At 43.9% G+C, this 19,464-nt stretch overlaps 1 protein-coding gene across 1 annotated transcript in view; it reads left to right on the top strand.

Annotated features, from left to right (window-relative positions):
- The first annotated feature begins 6,270 nt into the window (after window positions 1–6,270).
- Gars1 (glycyl-tRNA synthetase 1) overlaps window positions 6,271–19,464 on the top strand; it is a 36,453-nt gene continuing 23,259 nt past the window's right edge. The window contains exons 1-6 of the mRNA XM_051203267.1: window positions 6,271–6,535; window positions 13,546–13,647; window positions 14,519–14,621; window positions 16,364–16,505; window positions 17,795–17,883; window positions 18,363–18,439. Of these exons, the coding sequence (XP_051059224.1) occupies window positions 6,332–6,535; window positions 13,546–13,647; window positions 14,519–14,621; window positions 16,364–16,505; window positions 17,795–17,883; window positions 18,363–18,439 (717 nt within the window). The 5' untranslated portion in view covers window positions 6,271–6,331. The remainder of the gene's footprint in view (window positions 6,536–13,545; window positions 13,648–14,518; window positions 14,622–16,363; window positions 16,506–17,794; window positions 17,884–18,362; window positions 18,440–19,464) is intronic.

Below are 19,464 nucleotides of genomic sequence, written 5' to 3'. Positions count from 1 at the left end.
GTCTGGGGCCCCGGGCTTTCTCCTACTGCTATGCTGACATAGAGGAGGAGGAGTCAGCAAGACGGGAGATTCGAACCATCATAGGAGGGAAATCCCTGTCACAGGAGGGAATTCCGATTTACAACCAGCCTAAAGCCAGGGATGGGAAGAAGCAAGACACCTCTGAAGACATGACAAGAAAATGTGAGAAGCAGTCACCCTCCCTCACACACAAATAAATCACACTTAAATACCCCCTCCATGAAATTGTTAAACTTTCTGAGTTAGAGCTCAGAGCTTTCTTGTCTTCTTCCTATTATCCTTCTCTGAGCATCATCCCAAATCTTCATCTGTTTGCCCATCCCAAATCTTCATCTGTTTGCCCTGATCCTCTGGGCACTCCTTCCTTGTGGCATGTCCTCTTTGCCTGCCCATGCAGCTGCTAGAAGGTTTCCATTGCAGAGCTGGCTGCTTCAGACATTCAACTCTGAAAACAGAACCTCCTTTCTCTTCCCATCGCTTCCCTCCTGGCAGCTGACTGTCCTGTTGCTTTTCTCTTAACCCTATGGTGGAACTGTGCTTGAGTTTCTTTCTGGCTCCTTTCTTAAGTCCTTTTATTTGCAAGATTTAGAACCTGTAAGAGAGACTCTGTTTCCTTGGCTGACAAAGGCAGTTTTAATTGCAATTCTTTGATGTGGGAGAGAGGGAGAGAGAACCTCTCTCTCCCTGTGTGTATGTCTGTGTGTGTGCTCGCGCGCGCGCGTGTGTATGTGTGTGTGCATTCTCAATATTGCCTTCAGAGGCAGAAGGACCACACCCAAATTAACCTCAGGGTGGAAGTTGCCTATAACAGACCTTGCCAGACAGGAATTTCAGGAGGTTGGAACAGGATGACCTCCAGTGGCCCCTCCTATTTTGGGGTTACTAGGTCTTTACTATGACAACCTAGATGACAGGTTTGGATATTTTTAAAATTATTTTTTTAGGTTAGAATACAGAATAATAGGTTGTTAAGAGTAGTTTTCTGGCATATCTTGCCTTCCTATTTGCCAACAGTGCTTTATTCATTAACTAATAAGAGAAACATATTTACAGAATGATATCTCCCATCAATAGGTTTCATCATGGTATCTTCATGCATCTGTGTCATTACAGTTTGTTTTCTTTTTTTCTTTCTCTACTGTCTTCCCATGACCCCACCTTGCTATTAGCTCATTTCCTTCCTTTCCCCAGTTAGAGCCCTTTCTTCTTTCAAATCCAGTGTACTCCAGTGCCCTCTCTATTTCCTACCTATAGGGAACAAATGAAGTCCTGGGCTAGTGAAGTTCTGAGTGCATGTGTATTGCTTGACATGAGTTGACTATGTCAAGGACAAAGACCTCAGACTCATGGAAAATCAGCAAAGCCTTTCCCTCAGGATCAGGCTCAGAGGGATGGCAAAGCCTTCTTCTGATCCAAGTGTGAATGTTGGCAGTTTGGACAGTATGAGTGTTGATGAATGAGTGACCAGTGTGTACAAAAAAAACTAACAGCTGCAGCTTTCTCCACTCAGATATTTACAGCCTGAGACTGCTCACCTACAGGGACCTCCTCCCAAGGCTAGATAACTCTTCCCGCTGCTGTGCATAATACACATGCTGTGGTTCCCAGCTGATGCCACTCTATCAGAGAGTGCACGACCCACCTGATCCAAGTTATTCTGTACGTGTGTCTCCTCTTTTCATTCCCTCATTATCCACTCAGGTCTAGGAACAAGCCACACAGGTCGAAGAAATCTACTTCCCTTAAGATCTCTTCTGCTCTCACAAGCCATTTTCTAGTTTCATGAACTACAAACAGACATATATACACACATAAACTTAAAGTGAGGTTTCTACATATCAAAGAAAACACATGACACTTATCTTTCTGAGTATAGCTTGCTTCATTTAACATAAAAATTTCCAGTAGTATCCATTCCCCTGTAGATGCCTGATGGGTATTTGAGTCATATTTCAGCCATAAAACAGCGGAGCACCGACTTGCTTCTGAATTTGGTGGACACGGAGACAGTGTTGTGATCATTTTTAGTGCTCCATGAGTTCCAGACTCTAATTGGGAGGCAAATGAGAGGGGAATTCAGCACCTCCACATTGAAGCCATTGAACCTGCCCAGTGGAGGCAGTTAAAACAAAACAAGCTCTAGTGTAAATGCTGACACATTCTCTGGCTCAGAATAGGAATTAAAGGCCATGACATTAACGTATATTGTTGTAACTGTCTTGACTTCAACCAAAGCCTGGCTCTTCCCAAGAAGCCCATTTCTCTTCAATCCCCTCCCTCGGGAGCTGCTCATTTCTGTTCCTCTGGGCTCTCCATTGTGGGACTGCTCCAGAAAGCTATTCTTTTCTCCTGGATAAACTCAACTTTATTGGGCTTTTGGCTCTTCCACTCCATATCTGCTAACCTCCTGGTCTCTGTTACTGGAATTAAATGGTCTGCCCAGCACTCAAATACTGACATTCAGGAGTTGGCAGGGAAGAATCAGGTTCATTCATGGGGTGGGAGAGTTTAGATGGGAGAGGTGAGTTAAGGTGGTGAGCCTTTACCATTGAGGCCAGTGAGTGGGTTAAGATGCTCCTAACACCATTGAAACTTACGAGTGGCTCAAGATTCTTCTATCACCACTGAAACTGATGAATGGTTCTTCTATCATCATTGGCACTGGTGAATGGATTAAGGTACTCCTAGCACTAGAAGGTCTTTGTCATTGTTTCTGTTTTGTCTCACTTCCCTATACTTCATTCTCAAACAATTAACCAATAATCAGCTTGGCCCAAAGTTAATAACAGGCAGATTGTCAAAGGACAGCAGTCACACAACCTAACCAGTCATCTACCTTTAGGACAGAATCAAAACTACATCAAGAGACTTGACTACCACAGGAATTAATGTTCATCCCCGTCTACCTGGGCATTAGCTGCAATTAGACTCCCCCTGAGCTCCACACAAGCCTTTGTATCTGTGGCTCTGGCAAGATGGAGTCTGGATGCAAGCCCTCCACCTCCCACCTGCTGGCCGGCTGCCTGCACAGCCCCTTCTTCTCCTGGCATTCTTTCACTCAAGCCACTGGCTGACAGTGGAACCAGGCTTTTCAGTTAGAGAGGCTAACCCTCAAAGCTCTGTCTCGGGGTTGCGGAAAACACAGTCATGGATAAGGAGCGATGGGAAGAAAGGCGAGGCTGTGGACAGGAAGATGTTTCAAGCACTCTTCACCGTGTAGGGCATGTCTCGTCTCTCACCTGAATACCGTAATGGACCTCGATCTCTCATCGCTAGTTTCTTTGTTTTCTTTCTCTTTTTCTTTCCTTGTTTGTTTTGTTCTGTTTGTTGGTGATGTATCCACGTGTGTTCATGTGGTGGTGGGTGTACATGCGTGTGCTGTGGAAGCCAGAGTTTCCTCTATCACTCCCCAACTTGCTTTTGAAATAGAACCTCTCATTTAACCTGCTATGCACTGTTTCAGCTAGGTTGGCAGGCCAGCAAGAATCTGCTTGTCTCCATACACCCGGTGCTGGGAGATGATGAATGTTTACATGGGTGAACTCATGCCCACATGCTTGCACAGCAATCACTTTTTCCACGGAGTCATCCATGCAGCATCTAGTTCCTTTATTTTGTCCTTTAATTTACATGCCTTGTATTAGTTAACAGACTGTACTGGAGACAAAGCAAGGGCTCCAACCAGAGTCTACTGGAGCCCGTTTTTGTTTGTTTGTTTTTGCAATACATTTCCATCTCTCCCAAGGTATTGGTAAGGAGAGGAGGTGATACCTTGCATAAGTTCTTGGAGCAGCTCTACAGGAGGCTAAAAGGGTTGTCTTTAGGAGGTGAAACAAACAGAGGGCATGAGGGGGAAACTATGGCTTCCCAATTGTGTCACCAAGTGCTGTCATGGTTCCCTGAGGCGGAACAGACCTCCACTGGAGCAGTGAGAACATAGACTTCCAGTCATCGTCTTCGGGGAGCTGTGGTGGCTGCAATGGCAAGCGAAGTATACAGCAATTTGAAGAAAATATTTTGTCATTTTATCAACAGATCTGTGAGACAGAACCATATAATATCAATTTACCAGTATAGAAACCCAGATAAATCTAACTTGTTTTATGACAGACTGGAACAGTACCATTAACTGTTAATATGACTAAATGTTTCATTTTCTTTCTTTCTTTCTTTCTTTCTTTTTTTTTTTTTTTGAGACAGGGTTTCTCTGTGTAACAGTCCTGGCTGTGCTGGAACTCACTCTGCAGACCAGACTAGACTTAAACTCACTGACTCACAGACATCTGCCTGTCTCTGCCTCTGAGTGCAGAGATTAAAGGCATTCATTTTCAAATCTTGTGTAGGTTGTGAACTAAAATTTTCAGGTTTGTGTATAAAAGCCTCCTTTGCTGCTCATACTTCTTTCTCTTGGTCTCAAGTGGGTTTAGGTGTTAATCTCAGATGTTTGCATTTTGGCTAGGGCAGGATAAATACCAAAACTTCCATGCAACAGTATTCCAAGATCCTTGAAGTGGAGGGCAAATCAATATTGTGTACCTGGAACTAAAACCTTCACCAAAAAAAAAAAAAAAAATGCCAAACGGGGGAGAAGAAATGGGGGACCTGGCTGTTTACACCAAATGTATTCAAGTCTTCCAAGCTCAGAAAGCATTCTCGGTTGCTAAGTGAAATTTGCAGCAAAGGGCCAAGTCCATGGGACAAGGGGTCCAGTCATTGAGTGGCCTGGATCATGGGTTCCCTATCCTGGGAGCTGTTGAACCATGGGTAAAGGTCTGGCTTGCTCAAAGCAGGCCCATCTTGTCAGCTGCCTGCCAGGCCAGCCACTGAAAGTAGCATTTTTGCAAAAGAGAGAGAGAGAGAGAGAAAAAAAAAAGTTTGCATAAGGCTGCCAAGTGGGTGATGATGAGAACAAACTCAGACCTGACTCCTGGAGACTAGGGTTTGGGACTCTTTTTAGGACAAAGAAACATGGTGGTTCACGGTAGGAAAGATGATTGTAGGTGAGGACTAAGGAAACGGTGATCTGTGTCATAGCTCTTCACAAGGTATGTTCTGAGGGTGAAGTTTTAAGCCCTCAGATCTTGAAAGGTCACCCTCAGACACCTGTGCAGGCCTCAGGGAAGGAGCAGTGGTTTAAACTTTTAATTTCCTGAAAAAATACAAGGGTTGCCATGGTGCTCCAGGCATTATCTCTAGTAAAGCTAATAAAAATATATGTGGTCCCTAAAATTGGTGCTCAAAGCAACTTGAAAGCAAATGAAGAGCTTCCCGCGCCTCCCAAGCCTCCTCCTCTTGCTCAGCTTCTGTCTTGGTGATAACCAGCAAACTAGTAACTGCTTTGGCTCCTCATCTTGAAAACCAGCATCAAATAGTTTGGGGAGTCGTGAACTTGTAGCTCTCATTGCACGAAGTTTGGCTATCCACAAGGGGGCCTTGGGCCAGCTTCACTACCCTCTAGACTGTCCCTTGTGTAAAATACAAATTATCAATGACAAGTATTGCTCAAGGATAATGATGGTTTTTCTTGACATTTGCCAAATGAGAAGGTAGTAGCTATCTCCTGATTGGGCCATAGGTAGCATCCATCACCTACCTCTATACCACTCACTAAGTCAGTTTTTCGGCAAAAACTTTGAAGCCAGGGTTCCCTGGGCTTCTTTATGAGCTGGTTTGCCAAGTAAAGTCACCTTTCCTTGCTTTCACACCTTGTCTTTCAAGTTAACCGGCATGCCCTGAAAAGAACAGCAACAGCAACCCCGGTTCCTAATAGTCCGAGGAACAATAGAGCTTGAATAATTTTCTCCCCCTTCTTGGAAACGGGAGCTCAATATGTATCTTAGGCTGGTCTTGAACTCACGATCCTCTTGCCTCAGCTTCCCAGGTGCTGGGCTTACAGTTCTGCACTACCATGTCCTGCTTATTAACTCCAGGTCTCTATTTGATGTGACTACATATTCTTCTAAGCAGCGAGCTGAAGAACAAACTGAATTGTGTGTGTGTGCTCCAGCGGGGCTCCTCGAGCGTCTGGACCCACGATCTGAAGATGCTCTGGCATCAGGTCTGCACTCTCGGTCAGAAGCCCCATCCTCCTGAGCGCCTGGTTGCCTTGTCCTCCTCGCACGTCCCTCTGAGCAAGCCGGTGCCCTTCCGGGTTCTGTGCCGAATCTGCGGCTGCAGACGCGGCGGCTGCGCGCGCCTGTGGAAGTGCGGCTGCGCGCGCCTGCGGCCTGACTGCACTATTTCATCATGCACCGGGCGGGCCGCGCGCCGCTTCCGTAGCCGCCCCGCGCAGCGCCAAGGCGGCGTGCTCATGCCCTGTCCGCTGCCCACGCTGCTCAGAGCCACCCGCGCCGCGCTGCTGCTACTGTCGCCGCCCAGAGTCGCCGCCGCCTCCGCGTCCGCGCCCGCGCCTCAGCGGCTCCTCAGTGTTCCCGCGCAGCCCGCCGCCTCCCGGAGCAGCATGGACAGCGCCGAGGAGCTGCTGGCCCCACTGCGGCTAGCCGTGCGCCAGCAGGTACCGGCCCTCGCCCGCGTCCGCCCGGCGCCCCCTCCCGACGGTCCTCTCCCTGTCCACGCGCGGCGCCCGCACCCGCGATCCGGGGACCTCGCGCGCTCGCTGCAAACCCCGAATCCCGCCGCAGGCTCCTCCGCCCTCGCACCCCGGTGGCCTGGTTCCTTGTCTGGTTCCCGGTTTCAGGGGCGAGTGGATGCCGCGCTTCTCTCGAGTGTCGGGGGATGCTTTGGGAAGCGGTCCCTTCTTTTCCCCTTCCTTCCTTCCTTCGGTGCTGGTGCTCAGAAGAAGACACGGTTGAAACGCGGCTGTAGGGAGGCGACGAACTCCCCAGTCCCCCGTACCGATGCGAATTCACGGCCCCTCGCCCCTTTCGGCTTTTCTGGCTTCTGAAGAGGGTGTCTGGGACCAGCGAGTTTTTGGATCAAGCTGGAAATTGTACATGGAATGACTGAGCCACTCGGTGAAGTCATGCATCCTTAGGGTGGAACACCTGGAAATGTGATTTTGCGCAAGAAAGGGTGGGCGGTTAGCATTAGGACCTGGGGATTTAATGCAGACAGCCCCCTCTTTTTCTGTAGCACTGAGTGGAGATCAGAGTCAGACTTGAGAGAGGGAAAGGAGAAAAGTATTTCAGACGATACCCACACCCAGCGAGAGGCAGAGCTTTCAGCAGGGCCCTGGCATCCGTGAGTGACCTACTAGCCGCAAACACCAGTCTGGTTGCTCCTGCGCTGCCGCCTGATGCAATCGTTTGTCTAGCTAAGGACAGAGGAATCCTGTTTCGGAAATAATCCATTGGAGTAGAGCTGCTACAGCTTCAGGAAATTCTGCCGCTTTGCTCTAGTTTGAGCCTGACTCAGTTAATAGGCTTTCATTTTGAATTTCACTGTGGGCTTCATTTTTTTTTTTTTTTTTAATTGTATGTTCTGTACATTCAATTTTCTTCCATCCACCTTCTACTCCCCACATAAAATTAGGCGTGGTTCCTTTGTTTTTGCTGTAACTTCAAGTCTTTCCTTAGGAAGAATATATCTAGTTTGGGGGAAAAACAAAAAAACACACTCCAAACCCCTCCCTCTGCCACGTTAGCCTGGAACTGCAGTACATAATATCCATCTGTAGTGAGGCTGGAACTAGTTAGCTTCAGGACGATTCTTGAGAGCTTTTGTGTGTGACATTTCTGCCCTTTAAATTGTTTATGTTGACTATGTTCGTCTGTTTATTTGGGTGGGGGGATTTTTGTTTGTTTTTGTACTTTAGGATATTTTCTGAATAGTTGTGCTAATTTATTTGTTAGGTTTTTGTTTATTTTTAATTTTCCAGAAGTAATATATGTTGATTAATTGCCTGGAAATTTGAGCCATACTGACTCTAGTGCCACTGGAAAGAGTTTAAAGATCATCTAGTTAAACTATTTTCTTCTTAGATATGTATGAAAATGTGCTCTACAGTGTGTCCATTTCACAGATTTTCCACTGTGACCCTTGTACAATCCTTGTGCAATGGATGACTTAGGAAAGTGGGCCTTTGGGAGGTATTAGAGGATTGTTCTTGATAGTGGCATGTATTTTGGGGGGAATTACTGGTAGCAGTTGTACCCCTAAATAAAAACTCAAGCCTTAGCAAAACTAAAATTTTGGAGAACTGGTTTCTATTAAAGCCAAGCTTGACAGATGCTTTAAGGACTTTTTGATGGGATGAGTAGTGATATTAGCAAATACAGAGATTCTGGTATTGTATGGTATATGAGGCTCCAAATGACCTGGGCATTGTGATGAAAACAGGACCTGGGAAAGCTCTCTTCAGAGTCCTAAGATACATTCCTGGGTTTATGTAACAATATAAAAGGTTCAATGCTGTGGTTTCTGAGTTAGAAATACTTTCTGTTCTCTTCTGAGATAGGGTCCTACTTTGTGGCCCTAAGTTTGAAATCCTCTTCTCAGAGACAAGGCTTTATGTATCCATAGCTGGCCTCAAATTCAACATGCAGAGGATGACTTCTCCTGGGCTGGGCGTGCTGTTCTGTGCAGCCACCTAAGATGCTGGGGAGTGAACTCTAAGGTGTGGGCATACTAGACAAGCAGACACCAACTGAGCTGTCTAATGCTTTGAAATCACTTGAGAAATACATTTTTACTTATTCATATGTGTGTACATATGAATGCCACATGTTCTTGTGGAGATCTGGACTATCTTAAGGCTATAATTTTTCTTTTTTAGTGTTTGTTATCCTACATGGAAGTATTGCAGGAGTAAGTTTTGTCCTTCCACCCCAGGTCCCCAGGGATCACTCTCAGTCTGTCTGTCAGGCTTGTAAGCATGCCCTTCCTGGCTGAGCCATCTCACTGGGCCTTTTGAAATCACTTACAAGAAACTACCGCCTGTTAGAGTTTTGGTCAAAGAAGAATTTCTACAATAACCTGAAAAGACATTCAGAAGTCCTTTTCCAGCTATGTATGTCTTCTTTAGTAGACTTTACCCCAAAAGTATTTCTCAATAGCAGCATATATGATAATGCCTTTGATAAATTGCAACTTAAGAGATCAGCAAAATCATAAAACTGCTATTTTTATTTTTTGAAAATAGCTATTTTCAGAATGATGTTCATGTTATATCAAGTTTCTTCATTTGAAATAATTTTTTTAAATTATTTTTTTCAAATTTCCATTTTATTTTCTAATACAAGTGTTCCTATACCTAGAATGGGGTTGTGTCCTGGTAAACTCTTTGTATATTGAGAATAGTGTAAGTTGAACCTTCCTGATAACATCTAACTTACCTAAGAACATCTAGCTTAGCAACCAGGCCACTGCAGAGTGTCTGTTAACCCTTCTGATCATTTGGCTGTATGGGAGCTATGGCTCACTGCTGCTGCCCAGCAACACAAGAGATCTTATATATCTCTGGCCTGGGAAAATCATAGATGTTCAAAATTCAAAGTACACTTTCTCCTGAGTTAAAAATATGGGGGCTGGAGAGATGGCTTAGTGGTTAAGAGCACCGGCTGCTCTTCTTGAAGTCTCAGGTTCAATTCCCAGCACCCACATGGCAGCTCACAACTGTCTGTAACTCTAAGATCTGAACACCCGCACACAGACACATGCAGGCAAAACACCAATGGACATAAAATAAAAATAAATAAGTAAAAAAAAATTTTAAAATCACCTTAAGTCAGAAACAGCTCACAGAAAAGCGCTTATTCTTGGTGATGTAGTGATTAGGGAGGAGCAAGCACTAAGGATGGAGAGATGGCTCAGGCAGTAAAGTACTTGCCATGCAGTCCTGAGCATCTGAGTTCCATCTTCAGCATCCATGAAACAAGCTAGATGTGGTGGCATATGTTTATAACGCCAGTGCTAGAGGGGTGGGAGTTGGTGGTCCCAGGAGCCCCATTCCTGAGGGTGCCCAAGGGGCCCTGAGTCCACAGGCTTTGTGAAGTTCTGTCTTAGGTTTGGACTGCTGTCTCCACAGTCCTGGAAAAGCGCAGGCTTCTTGCTGTCTTCACCATTTCCTTTCCCCATTCTCTCTGTCCACTGTCACTGTCGCTGTCTTGACCTTCACCACTGCCCTTGCTTAGCACTGCAAAGGGTACAGCTTCCCACATCACAGTTTACCTGTTCCCAGCATTCTGTTGTCCATTCCTTGTTACCAAGATGGCTTTTCTCATTAAAAAACAAACAACAAAACAAAACCAGAAACAAAAAGCCAGGCCTGGTGGCACATGCTTTTAATTACAGCCTCAGTATGCAGAGCCATGTAGATCTTTGAGTTGAGGCCTACAGAGCAAGTTCCAGGATAGCCAGGGCTCCATAGAGAAATCCTGTCTCAAGCAAAAGAACCACAAAACTTCTTGGCTCTGTCTTAACAAAAATTTGGGGTTGCATAGTTGCAGACGTGTGGATCTTCATGTTTGTACACGCAGGATCTTTGGAGGTGACCGGCCTGATCTAGAGGTTATAGGTACTGGTGGAGCGATGTAATGAGGCTTTGGTTTCTCTCTGGACTTGAGAATGTAAGTGTGGGTTGAAACTCCAGCAGATTAACTGTAGTAAGATAATTTTTTTTTAAGGCTGAGGTGGAACTTAATAATTATCAGCATAGGAGAAGCTTTGAAGAGTTCCTAGGTGTGCTTTTTTATACCCATTCCTCTGTGTGTGTTATGTTTATGGATTAAGCAGTGCTGGCAATTTAACCTTGTCATTTGGAATGCAGGCTCTAAAGATACATTTCCAAAGTTGGGATTGTGACTTTAGGCGAGTGATTATTTAACCTTCAGTAGCCAAACATCTTTATCTAATGTATGAAGTGTCCAGCGTGAAAATGAGTTCATGTAAAGTGTAGTGCCTCTTATCCCAGCATGTAGCATGCTCTTAGTAAATGCATCTTTCTGACTTACCCTTGTTGGAACATCGGTTCTCTAGCCACTGTGGCTGGGAGTTTACTTGTTCTCTTAGATTATTAGTTTGATGGCATTTTGAACCTATGTGTGAAAATTAATGTCTTCTAAATTTGAGAAGGTGACAGAAAAGCCTTTCAAATTTCCTTCTGGGATCTGTCACTGTCATGGGTGGGAGACACAGAAACCCGATTTTTTGTTGTGGGAGACAGAGTGAGGATGTGAGGAGCCTTGAGTCTTTTCTTGGCTTTGATTTTCTGAGCCAAGAGTGATTTAAACTTCTTGCTTAACCTACAAAGGGCAAATGAAAAGTTTATGAAGTTTTCTCAGTAGTATAAAACATTTGGAAGTCTAAGATGGACCCATTAACCCTAACAGAACTCTACTAGCCGTATGTGTGAAGCCACGCACTTTCTGAAGGTAAGGGAATGAATGGTTCCTTGTTTTCTGAGTGGCTTAGGCATCCTAGAAGGATCACTGAGGATGTGATCTGTGGGATGAAGCTCTGTGTTATCCATTGCTTCCCCTGCGAACTCAGATTTAATGCTTGTGTCTGTTGTAAGCTTCTACCCAGGAGCAGGACTTATAGTGTAGCCCTTGATGCATTGTAGGCTGGTTTCCATCACTGCACACACAGAAGTCCCCAAATGTGGATGGGTGCTGAAGAAAAATAGTTAGCAAGTAGGAATCTTGGAGCGTAAGGCATCTCTGATGCTTTTGGTTTAGATTAATAATGAAATTGAGGTTTTATTATCCCATTACTCAGGATAAACATAACTTTTCCCTTTGCTGGCTTGGAAAGATGGTGAATCGGACTGTAGGAAACCTCACCCTCACAGAACTTTCATGTAAAGACTGGCCGCTGAATTCTTGTGCCTTAAAAGACCAAAAGTGACTTGGGATGATACATTTTAAACTCTTCCTACCCTAGTCTGTCTCTTAGAGCTGTGATGAAGTGTGCAGGCACTTAAGCCACTGTCCAGGTTTACCACGTTTCTGTTGCTGTTCATGTGCACTGGTAAAGGTGTAATATGTTGGTTGCATATACTTCAGCAGCATTGCATTAATCCTTTGTTTTTTCAAATATTGTACAGCTTTTTCTCAACCAGTGAATGCTACTTTATAAAAATTACCTACAAAACAAGGTATTGCTTTTATATCACATTTTACTCTGCTCATTCCTGGAAAATACACTGGGTATGGGAAAATGCTTTGAAACGGACAGAAACAGCTGGTTTTAGGTTCCAGTGTTGTTGGTTTTTGTTTTGTTTTCACTTTTTGTCTGGAGTGTTCTAGAGAACATTGGCTCTGGAAGAGGCTGACAGGAATGAAGGGAGGAGTAGGGACTTGGAAAGTGATGATAACCAAGGAAGAATGAGTTCAGGAGCCCTTCAGGGCTCAGGATCTTAGGGGGGAAGACAATATGGCTGCCATCTCATCCCTGTGGGCGTGGGAGAGAAAGCAGCTTCTACCTGGGTCAGTTTTGCTGGCAGCCAGATTGGGGTACTTGGAAATGTGGTAGGCTGCTGTTAGGCTTGGGGAAATATGCGTGGGTAGGAAGATAGACAGTGAGCATAGAGTGGAGACAGTTACCAAGTGAAGGATAGTTTGTCTTTATAAAATAAAGCTTAAAGATGAGAAATTGCATGAGTTCAGGTTTTTTGGGGACCAGTGTCATTTTAGTATTAGATGATTTGGATGGGACACGCTGGCAGTCTATAGTCTTAAATTGGTCAGGAAGACTTAAAATGAAATTGACCAGATGTTCGAGCTAAAGTAGTATCGCTTGATGTTTCCTGAGATGGCAGATGGAGAAACAATTCAGCTTGCCACAGATTGGGTTTGAAGTATCTGTGGCCACAGCCAGGTTGAGGTACCTGAAAGCTAAATGATAGCTGTCAATCATTTTGCATGCACCCTGTTAGGTGCCATTAAAATACTTGATGTTCTTCTGCAACAGCCTGGGAGGTGAGGATAAGTTTGATTTTCAGTTTGCTCCAGGTTTCACAGCTGATAGGAAGTGAAAGCCAAATATTTATACCCCAACCTGTTTTACCGTGGCTTGCCCAGGCGTGGATTTTGTATGTGTGTTTGGATTTTCTTGTGTTTCCTGATCTGATAATTGGTCTTTTCCCAATTACAGACATCTCATAGTCACCATCTTCCCAAATATTGCCTATTAAAGTTTATCCTCCTTTCTTTTACATTTTAGTTGAATGTGTTAGACTCTCTCTTTGCCAGCCTAAGCTTTAACTGTCTTTCTGAACTATTCCAGTCAGCTTCTTTAGCATCTCTTGGGTCACTGATCCTCTCTTTAGCTGTGTCTGATCAGCTGGTAACCTGTCTGAACTTTTGGTGTCGGTAGCTCATTTCCATGTGAGCTCTGTTCTTCTCTCCTCACAAACTCACCGTGCAAGCACAGCTATTTATGTTCTGGACTGTTGGCGGAGACACAGACCTTCAGTTGTTCACAGAAACTTGTTATAGAATAAGCATGTGAAATTGCTATTTGTGCACAAGCAGTTTTTAAATGCGTGTTTAAAAATAGATTACTGGAGTTCCTTGGTTCCTTGACTTTGAAACCAATCTTGAATGTGGCTTGCTTGTTGGCCAGGGAGACATCGTGCGCAAATTGAAGGAAGATAAAGCTCCACAGGTGGATGTGGACAGAGCAGTAGCTGAGCTGAAGGCCCGGAAGAGGGTTCTGGAAGCAAAGGTAAGTCTTAGGGTGCTAAGATAGAAACATAGTAGGCTTGTTCTTTGGCTAATTTCTTTGAATAAGAAAGATCTGGAAAGCTTTCAATGTTTTTACTCTGCCTGCCTTTCCCTCATCCTCTACCTAACTGACTTCTTGTGCTGCCAGAGACCACTCAGGGCTGTACAGCTCAGAGAGAGAGAGAGAGAGAGAGAGAGAGAGAGAGAGAGAGAGAGAGAGAGGAGGGGAGGGAGGGAGAGAGGGAGAGAGAGAACACTTTACTTCACATACTAGGCCCTGGGTTCCATCCCCAGCACTTGAAAAACAAAGTGCTGCTTACAGTGTCACATTTTCTCTAAAGCTTCCCTGCTACCTGAATCCGTACCGTCACTGTCCCCCAAATCCAATAGCTAAATGAATTTTCCAGAAGACATTCGTTCCTTTGTAAGAATTCTCCTAGGCTTAGATTTAATGGTTTTATTGTAATCCATATCATATATGACTCCACACCTCTTTAAATCATAAACTTAGCACTAAAGTAGTTTTGGGTTAGGGGAGGATTGGTTGTGTGTCTGTCTCTGTGTTTGTGCATGTGGAGGCCAAAGGTCTACGTCAGGTGTCTTCCTCTATTGTTGTCCCTTTTATTTTTTAGACAAGAGTCTCATTGAACCTGAGTTCATCAGTTTGGGAAGACTAGCTAGCCACTGAGCCCATGGGATTCCCTGTCTATCTTCCAATGCTGGGGTTACAGATATGCCACCATACCATGCTTTTATGTGGTTCTGGGGTCTGAATTCAGGCCCCTGTGTTGGCAAGCTGGGCTGTCTCCTGAGCCTCGAGTCTGAAGTTTTAAAATGGTCCAGTTATATTCTTCTCGCTTACTCTCTTGTAGGAGCTGGCGCTACAGCCCAAAGATGACATCGTAGATAGAGCAAAAATGGAAGATACTTTGAAGAGGAGGTTTTTCTACGATCAAGCTTTTGCTATTTATGGAGGTATGGGTTGAATGAAGGAACAGTGGTGTTATCAGTGGCTTTACTATGCTTAGTCAAGAGCTTGGTTTGCTAACTGATATCTAGTTATATTAGATTCCCGTAAAGGAGAGAAGACATGTAATTTGCTGCTCTGTTATTCAGGAGTTGACATTTGGCATAATGCCCACTCTTAGTACTTCCCTACCCTGTTAATTCTTTTGTTTCATATTTTGAAAATATTTGTTTTCCTCCCATACACTTTATCCTGATTATGATATGATCCTTCCCTCTGCTCTTCACAGTTCCTCCCAACCCCCCCCCCCCTTCCCATCTGGATCCACCCCTTTCTGTCTTTCCCTGGAAAACAAACAGACACCTAAGGGTTAATAATAAAATAAACTGTAGACGATAAAACCAAACATATTAATAGAATGAGACAACCAGAAGGAAAAGGGCCCAAGAAAAGGCACACGAAATAGATATAGGTGCAGAGACCTACTTGTTCGCACACTCAGGAATCCCGTAAAAACACTAAAGGGGAAGGCATTATATCTGCCCAAAGGACTTGTAGTGTTAATATATATAAAATTTAAGAAAAATTCATTTTAGAAAAGGAAGGAAGAATGGCATTGTAAGACAAAGATAACCTTTGGGTTTCTTTTCTGTTGGCATCTACTGCTGGATATGCAACCTGTCCTTAAGAGTAGTCTGTTTCCCCAGTGAGACTCCCTTGGAGAAAACTAATTCTCATTTGCAAGTGGTTATCGATTGGAGATTGCTTTGGGGTTAGGGATGGGGACAGCATCCACTTCTCCTTTCGGCTCTAGGAGACCATCTGGTGCAGACCCGTGCGGGCCCAGTGCATGCTCCTCGGTCTCTGTGAGTTCATGTGTGTGTCTTGGTCCTGTTGTGTTTAGAAGGCCTTGCTCTGCTGCTGACCTTCGTCCCTTCTGGCTCTTACGCTCCTGTCTCCTTCCCCAGGGCTTCCTGAGCCCCGAGGGGAGGGACTTGCTGGAAACATCCTGCAAAGGCTGACTGTTCCAAGGTCTCTCACTCCATCCTATGAATTCTTGAAGCTTTTTTCCCCTCTCCTAGCAAGCAGGGGTTGCTGGGCTCAGACAGTAGGCTTTTGCTGGGGCTGTGTATTCATACATTGGTGCATTCTTCCTAAGACCTGTACTGTTGTAGTTCTGTTGGCCTGGCTGCCCTCCTTACAGGACCTCAGTCATACACAGTCCTTGGCCTATGTGGGCATTGGTCAGGGAAAGTGTTCTTCGGCAGGAAGATGGAACACATTTTTCCGAGTGCCATCTGAGGGCCCACTGGTTAAACATGAGCTCTGTGTCAAACAGAGATTCTTGGTGGTCATTGGCCCGTGTCACTTTGTCACTGAAACTTACCTGGATTTGACTAAGCACATCTTTGAATGTTTACCTCTTGAGGTTTAAATAGCAGCCCAAGTACCCACAGTGAATAAGAGAATGCAGTGCTAACCCTCAGGTCATTGTTCTCTGCCAGCGTGGCTTGTTTTGTACATGCACTGCAGGTTGCTTTTTTACCCTGCCCCTGGCTCTGTGGCTTCATTTAGTGTAACGTGGGGCTAACCCTCCGTGAAGTTACAACACAGAGACAGAGTGGAGGGAGCTTTTAGGTTTCCCTTGGTCAGCCAGCTGTAAGTAGTGCTCTTTGGTGCAGTGGGCATACTGTGGGCAGCATATGGGTTAGAGAAACAGGAAGAGCTGTTGGCTTCTCACTCCTCACAGGTGTCAGTGGTTTGTACGACTTCGGGCCAGTAGGATGTGCTTTGAAGAACAATATCATCCAGACGTGGAGGCAGCACTTTATCCAAGAGGAGCAGATCCTGGAAATCGACTGCACCATGCTCACCCCTGAACCAGTTCTAAAGTGAGGTTCTGCTTTGATGGGAGAAGTCCTTTAAAAGTTAATATTTTTTGCTTATAAAATAATCATAATAATAAGTTTTGATTACAAAAAGTGTGCTCATTTAGAAAATTAGTGAAAAACAAAAGAAACAGACAGCCACATTACAATTAGCTTGTCCTTTCATTCGTTTGTATGTTCCTGTGTGTTTGACATGACCAACTCATTGCATTTCTTCATGCAGTGTAGGTGAGCATATACTTACAGAGTTAAGTCTGTTGTAAGCAGTTTTGGAGCCATTGAGCTGGTCCAGCAGGTAAATGTGTTTGCTGCCAAAACTGATAACCGTAGTTTAATTCTTCATTACCACATGACTACTACAGCTTGCTCTCTGGCTTTGTCGCATACAGCCACATACATAGACACACCTGGACATGTACAGTGAATGAATAATTGTAATTTTAAGAAGCATTTCTGATGACAGCATAGTGCTCTGTTTTATTATAAGTGTAACATAATTTAGTCAGTGACATAACTTAGGCATTTAAAGTGTTTCTGAGTTTGTGTTCAAATAGATGCATTTTTGGATCTACCTTTGATTATTGCCATGGCATAAATTGTTAGTGTAAAAAGCATTCTCACCCATGCTTTATATATTAAGGTTTCAATGCAAAGTTGTATATTCAGGATTATTGAAAGTAGGGTAGAATTTCTGTAACTGCAAGAGGAATTCTTGCTACTTTGTGTCTCATCCTTATTATCACTTAATGTTGCTAGTAAGATGGGAGTTTTTATCATTACCTTCTTTGAGGTGCTCTTAATAATTACAGCCAATTAAGATAAGAGGCAGCCCTGTTGATAAGTCTGTAAGATCTGGATAAGCTCAGTGATCTATTTGTCCCATTAGTAAAGGCAATACTAAGTCAGTATAGGTCAGGATCTGTACCGAACTGTAGTGAATTCTTGGCTCATCAAATTCCTGATGACTTTGGCCTTTGCTTAGATGACTAATAATAATGGAATAAGCATGGATTATCCTGAAATGTCATACAGCCTTAAAACAGTTTGTAAATGTGTATAATCTAGCTAATCTCTTTTTTCCATAGGAAATACTTGAGAGGGCATGAGAGTTTTCTCAGGACATATGTCTGTGTGTGTTGTAGATACATGGTTACTCTAGATATGGGATTTCCATCTTTGACATACATGGATCTAAACTCTGGGTAGACATGTTATAGGGGATCTTCTTCTAAGGTAGTATACTCTATTCATTTGAATGAGAGTGACAGGTTAGTTTTCGTTTATTGCTTTAGGACCTCTGGCCATGTAGACAAATTTGCTGACTTCATGGTAAAAGATGTGAAGAACGGAGAGTGTTTCCGTGCTGACCACCTGCTGAAAGGTATGGTCTGCATCTCTTTCCTGTGCCTGTGGTTGCTCAAAACAAAAGGTTGGACCCCCCCCCCCCCCCCGGCCTTTTTTTTCTTCTTCAAGTTTTTCCTTTTTTTTTTTTTTTTTTTTTAAATTGGGTTATAGTTATACTCAAACATGTAGATCATGCCCTTTATATTACATAGTCTCCAAGAGATTAGTTTTATTCAGATAATAATTTCTCTAATCAGTAAGTGATCAAATTATTATTGACTGAGCTGTAGCTCAGTGATAGACTGTTTAGCATGTTTAAGGCCCTGGGCTTTATCATCAGCACAAGAGAAAACCTGGAACTGTTGAGACCACCCCTGCAAACTGTCTATGCATTAATGGAAACTAAGAACGCTAACTTCAGATTCATTTTTAATTGCTCAGCATTGAAACTTAAAATGTTTCTTCTTCTTTTTTTTTTTAACTTATGGAAACTGACACTTACCAATACTGTTCTAGCTCATTTACAGAAATTGATGTCTGATAAGAAGTGTTCTGCTGAGAAGAAATCAGAGATGGAGAGTGTCTTGGCCCAGGTGAGACGTTTGGAGACAACAGAACAACTGTGTGGTCACTCCTGGCGTCTTCCATGTTTGTCGGCAGTTCCAGAGTCCACTTAAAACTTTTCTTACGCCCTGTTCAGTCATGAAGTCCTATGTAGCACACCTTAAATCTTCTGTGGCTAGCCACAGACAGTTGTGTTTTTAACCTTTTTTCCCTTTGATTTTTAGTCGGTGTAGACCTCACGGTGTAGCCCAAGCTGGCTTCCAACTTGAAGTGGTCCTCCTGTCTCAGCCTCTCATGCCTAGCATCTATCTGAAACTGAGTGGAGAACTTGGTGCCATTGGCTTGTTTGTTCTTTCACTTATTTATTCATCTTGTGAGGGAAGGGTTGGCGTATGCCTTGGCTCCAGTGCGGAGGCCAAAAGACAGCATTAAAGAGTCAAGCTGGTCCTCCCTGTCCCCTAGGTAGATCCCGGGTTCCTCATCAGTCTTCCAAGTGCTGGGATTATGAATGCAAACTACCAGGTCCAGCTTAATATTTTGTTCTTTCATAGAAGTTGCTAGATTCTTTGTTGCTCTTCCCCTATTTTTCTTTCAAGCATGTAGATTTTTTTTTCTGATAATTAGCTTTCCCTTCCAACCTTAGATGAGACATTTTCTTCTTCATTTAAATTAAAAACTTTGTTAATCTAGTTGTTGGTTCATCTGCCAGTTTATTTCAGTCCCTATGATGTATAACTTGTTCCTTTCCTGAGGCTTGTTGCTCTAATGTCGGGAGGGTTAGAAAGTCAGCTTTTATTTATTTATTTATTTATTTATTTATTTATTTTTATTCTGATGCTTTTAGAGCTGTGTGTTCTTTGCAGTGCTGGGGATGGAACTCTGCCTGGTCATTTTATTTCCTTACTCCTTCAAAGGCTTAATATTCATCTAAAGGAAATGAAAGATGCCTCTAATTATTCCTGATTTTGGATTCTTTGAGACAGGGCCTCACTTTGTAGCCCTGGCTGTCCTGGAACTTGGTATCTAAACCAGGCTGGCCTTGAACTGACTGATC

This window comes from Phodopus roborovskii, unplaced genomic scaffold (assembly GCF_943737965.1).
Source record: "Phodopus roborovskii unplaced genomic scaffold, PHOROB, whole genome shotgun sequence".
NCBI lineage: Eukaryota > Metazoa > Chordata > Mammalia > Rodentia > Cricetidae > Phodopus > Phodopus roborovskii.
The sequence above is the reverse complement of the archived record's forward strand: the minus strand, read 5'-3'. Positions and strand labels throughout refer to the sequence as shown.